We start from the raw sequence: 5,547 nt of genomic DNA, 5'->3' as shown, positions 1-5,547 counted from the left end.
AACATGTTTGTTTGGGGAGTTTGCAGTTTTTGCCGTTTTTCAGCCTGAAGTTATGAGAGGGTTTTACTATCAGCTCATAACTGAAATGATTACTCACATAATAATTACTTCAAGCTCTTCTCATTCATATTTTGGGAATACCCGCAAAATAATACCGTAGTAATGTAAAAACTGTTAAATTATGTTTTGCTTATTTCGCAGTATTAGTCTACTTAGACTCGAATGAGTTTTACTTATTGATTGATTGAATGAATGAATGAATCTTTAAAGCCTACCTATACAGGGCTTTATGAATGAATGAATCTTTAAAGCCTACCTATACAGGGCTTTATGAATGAATCTTTAAAGCCTACCTATACAGGGCTTTATGAATGAATGAATCTTTAAAGCCTACTTATACAGTGCTTTATGAATGAACGAATCTTTAAAGCCTACGTATACAGTGCTTTTCTCAACACCTAAAGTGTATGGTAGGGAACTCACCTTACCACCACCAATGTGTGGCACCCATCTGGATCGGGATGATGTTTCCATAGTATAGCAGCCAATGTGCACCAGAATGCTCACCACCCATTGGCTGTCTCAGGGGGGAGGTCAACTGACAGGTAAATAGCCCTACTGGATAAATGGGGGGGGTTCCCCATCTCTGCTCTGGGGTTCCTCATCTCTGCTCTCGGGTACTGGGGTTCCCCATCTCTGCTCTGGGGTACTGGGATCCACACAGGTCACAGGTCACAGGTTCAGTGCCTCCTATTGGCTCCCAGCACGCCTCTTTCAGCAGTAACTATAGTAACTGCCCAGGAAGTCTCCCATCCAGGTACTGGTTTGGTTGGCCCATGCTTCTGCTTCTGAGTTCTACATTGTGTAAGCACTTCAGGTGCTATGGATGATGCAAACCATATCCCCTTTCGGCAGGGCAACCTTTTGCGTTCACATACACACACTGCACTAAGGTCAGAGAGCATTCAACACATTTCAAAAGGGTATGCACCTGTATACATGTATAAAACAGCATTATTTTGCATTGCATTTGCACTGAGTTTAGTATTAGAAACATTGCACATTTATATGCTACAAAAATCAAACACTGACACAACTTTTCCGACAAAATAATTTTGTAAAGACAACCAGCTGTTCAAATAAGAGTAGAAACAAAGGCAGAACCAGCCTGGACACAATTGCTTTTTGGAAGAACTTTGCTTTTTTGGAAGAATTCTGCTTTGGGACTGGATTCAATATTAACAGTCACAGCAAAATCCGGCATGGCACTTAATGACCCTTAATATTTGGCCAAAATCAACATGGCGGAGAGACTGGAGCTATTTCATTCCACACTTGAGTGTTCAGCTTCAAAGATGTATTTTAAACAGAGCTCTGTATAATTTAGCGGATGAAAACATGGTTCTTACATCAAACGGCATCTGTTCCAAAAATACCTCATTCCATCTGACAAGATAGACGTGCATGTCTTTGATTTACTGTTGGCCTCCTAAGGGTGTTGTTTAAGTGAACCCACACAGGAGTCACTTCATTCCGTTTTTGTTTAGTCTATTTCCATTTACTGTTTCAGGTATTGTCATTATATCTTATGGAATTCCATCGCAACGCAGTAGGAGTAAAAGGCGAAAACGGCAACTCTAAAAATCCAACCACAAAACGCAACATTGCCTGTACCGCCACTAGATGGCGCAGTTCCTTCAGAAGTATGCGGATGCATGTGTGCTATGCCTCAACCATGCACGGTTGCTGGAAGTTGAACCGACTGTTTTATAATTTATTGCACAGAGGTACGTCATCTAGGGAATTAGGCAGTTTTTTTCCTGTTTGAAAAAAAATTCAGACGTCTAAAACTGCGAGGCAATTACTCACTCCCCGATGTCTGCTGTCAATGCTGATTTGCTGTTGGCCTCCTCCACGAGGGAATGAGAGGGAAACTGCAGTGAGCACTGCTGCCTACCCTGTGTAACCCAACCCCAATATTAATATCCATCAAATCCTATTGGGAATATTTATCTAGTTGCTCAGTGTTGAAAAGCACAACTTGATTTTCCCATTGCATTCCACAGGATGTTAAACTAACAGTGGACTGAGGCCATTCAGGGGAGAGAGGGCTGAGGGTGGATCAACACCAGCCTGAACCAGGAGAGACCAGGAGAGACCAGGGCTCTTTCTCAATGAGGAGAGATCAGGGCTCAACACCAACACCAACCTGCATGAGGAGAGATCAGGGCTCTTTCTCAACACCAATGAGGAGAGACCAGGGCTCTTTCTCAACACCAACCTCAATGAGGAGAGACCAGGGCTCTTTCTCAACACCAACACCAACCTCAATGAGGAGAGATCAGGGCTCTTTCTCAACACCAACACCAACCTCAATGAGGAGAGACCAGGGCTCTTTCTCAACCTCAATGAGGAGAGACCAGGGCTCAACACCAACACCAACCTCAATGAGGAGAGACCAGGGCTCAACACCAACACCAACCTCAATGAGGAGAGACCAGGGCTCAACACCAACACCAACCTCAATGAGGAGAGATCAGGGCTCAACACCAACACCAACCTCAATGAGGAGAGACCAGGGCTCTTTCTCAACCTCAATGAGGAGAGATCAGGGCTCTTTCTGAACCTCAATGAGGAGAGATCAGGTCTCAACACCAACACCAACCTCAATGAGGAGAGATCAGGGCTCTTTCTCAACACCAACCTCAATGAGGAGATGAACTCATTGACCCCCTTTCCCAGACGGATAGGTGAAAATTCACCCTAGTTACCTCAGGACTCCGGAGCTGCATATAAGTATATTTATTAGACAAACAACAATTGCAATCGGGCTCACTCCCAGCACAAGGCTGAAAGTGAAGCAATGATAAACACATCGCACAAGGTTTATATAGACAGAAGTTTAGCGTTCAGTAGGGATAACCACGTGGTGGATTTCTGACGTCCGAGGCAAGGATGGAAGTTTTGCAAGGTCGGAAGAAGCACAGTTCGACCCTTCTTATCACTTCTGGTCTAAACATGCTCTTGTACATATGCAGACTAAGTGGCACCTAATATTCTAAGTTACACACACGCAGAAACACAGAAAAGCCATGTTCCTGCTTACATAAGTACATGATTCATATAAGGTAATTAATAATACAAGGCACTTGATTATTATATTCTTAAGTCATTAACAGTGTTTGGAAATGATCTCCATCAGGAGAGATCAGTGCTCTTTCTGCAGGACACTTTGACTCGAGCAGGGTTCAGCTGATCTGTACAGCTTTCACAGACAAGGAATGAAATGAACCTTGGTAGGATGAAATAGAAAAAAAATGTTCTTTTATTACAAAAATATCATTATAGTACATGTACACGAGCACCAGGATAAACCGCAGCATGCAATATTTCTTGAAAGAACTGCATATGTTTATGAGCATGTGGAGTTGAACATAACATGTGGGAGCACCACGGAACCTGAGGGGATTATGACGTCACAATGCAAAACTGTCATGGCAACTCATTTGTGTTGTATGAAAATGTACAGTACAACATTCAAAGTATTAATTTGTATTGCAACAGTACCGAATGTATCCTGTATCCTTTTGGTTTTGTGCTGTATTTAAAGTTTGAAATGTATTTAAAGTTTGAAATGTCCTCTTTACACACATAGGGTACATAATAGTAATACTGCCTTAAAAAGTTGAATATATATATATAAAATATCTTTTCATACAAATATAACAAGTCTATATCAAGGTTACCTATCATATTCTTTTCATCACATTTCCCAGATGAGCTTTACATTTTCTTGCTAAACTTATTCACAACAAATGAACAACTATTTTCAAGAACGAAAATAAAAACCACAGTTTCTGTTAGCTACTGCACAAGAAAAGGAAACAGTCTGTAAACAGTATTGCTGGAAAAGGAACAGTCTGTAAACAGTATTGCTGGCACAATTAGCAGTTTTGTCGCAGACGCTATTTCTCATTTACGAATGTTTCAAGACAACTCATATTGTGATCATTTCAGCATTGGTAAAATAATATTTTGTCCTTTCAGAGATACAGAGATCACAGAATTTAGAGAAATGTACCAATTTCTTTTTTTTGTCCCTTTATGAGATATAGGTTCACTTGGATTCAAAAGACAAAAAAAAAAAAAACAGACAAACAAACACAAATGAGACAGTTCGATTAAAAAATATTTATGAGACTTAATTCCAGCCCTGAGCCTTTGAGTCATTTGGGGGTAAATGCATTCCACCAAAGCTGACACTTGCGCCTCGTTCCTGGGTGCAATCTAAATGAGACTGCTATGGCAAGCAATGCTAGCACCACCACTGCTAACGGGAAGCGATGCTAGCACCACCAATGCTAATGGGAAAGTGAACCTCCTGTCAGCTGTCAATCAATCCTCTTCCGTCCTGTAGCAGTGTGCTAGTCCATGGGGGGGTTGGGGGGGGCTCCTGACTCATAACAGGGCTGAGTTGGAGCAGCAGCAGCAGCAGCGTCTTGAAGCACGTGGCCATCAGTGGCTCTTCAGCACTGGTAGTGGAAGTGCTGATGGACCTTGCCCTCCACGTGGGCATGGGAGTGTGTGTGTGTGTGTGTGTGAGTGTCTGTGTAGACCTTGGGGTAGAGTTTTGGCGGGCCGCTTAAGGCCGGGGCAGACATGCCCATGAGTCTCTGGTTGGGGAAGTCGGGCGTGATGCTGCTCGGCGCGGCCTGGTCTTTGTCTATGGAGTGGTGCTCGTGGTGGGCCGCCGTTCGGGGTGGCAGCGCGCCCTGGCGCCGGCGGCTGTGGCACAGCCAGAGCACGATGGTGCCCACGATAAGGAGCGCCGCGGCTGGAATGCCGATGATGAGAGGCCATGGCAGCCCGGAGCTCAGGTGTGGAGGAGTGATGGGCTTCTCCACCTGAGGGTCTGAAAGGAGAGGAGAACAGGCCATGAGCAGGGGGGTTCTGACCGATCAAACCTTAATCAATAACTATGAAAAGATGTGTGGTTATTAGGGCTAAACCACTTTAAAACAACATTCTAGGACAGTGTTAGTATATCTTTCATCGCTCTATATATCCAAGCTACAGCAGAAATACCTGAGAAATGAACTTGTTTATTTTTCATCAACTTATATTAACAGGCCCACAATGAAACCTGTGTCACATGGTGTGGAGGTTATCCAATAGGAGATATCTAACCTGTGTCGCATGGTGGGGGGTTATCCAATAGGAGATATCTAACCTGTGTCACATGGTGTGGAGGTTATCCAATAGGAGATATCTAACCTGTGTCACATGGTGTGGAGGTTATCCAATAGGAGATATCTAACCTGTGTCACATGGTGTGGAGGTTATCCAATAGGAGATCTCTAACCTGTGTCACATGGTGGGAGGTTATCCAATAGGAGATATCTAACCTGTGTCACATGGTGTGGAGGTTATCCAATAGGAGATATCTAACCTGTGTCACATGGTGTGGAGGTTATCCAATAGGAGATATCTAACCTGTGTCACATGGTGTGGAGGTTATCCAATAGGAGATATCTAACCTGTGTCACA

The 5,547-nt window shown here is 43.4% G+C and overlaps 1 protein-coding gene across 1 annotated transcript in view; it reads right to left on the bottom strand.

The window, feature by feature from the left end:
• Positions 1-3,302: 3,302 nt before the first annotated feature.
• fgfrl1b (fibroblast growth factor receptor like 1b) overlaps positions 3,303-5,547 on the bottom strand; it is a 36,839-nt gene continuing 34,594 nt past the window's right edge. The window contains exon 7 of the mRNA XM_031587512.2: positions 3,303-4,912. Coding sequence (XP_031443372.1) covers positions 4,527-4,912 — 386 coding nt within the window. The 3' untranslated portion in view covers positions 3,303-4,526. The remainder of the gene's footprint in view (positions 4,913-5,547) is intronic.

The sequence above is a fragment of the Clupea harengus genome, chromosome 20 (genome assembly GCF_900700415.2).
Source record: "Clupea harengus chromosome 20, Ch_v2.0.2, whole genome shotgun sequence".
In the NCBI taxonomy this organism is placed as follows: Eukaryota; Metazoa; Chordata; class Actinopteri; order Clupeiformes; family Clupeidae; genus Clupea; species Clupea harengus.
Note: the sequence above shows the minus strand (reverse complement) of the source record. Positions and strands in the feature narration are given on the sequence as shown.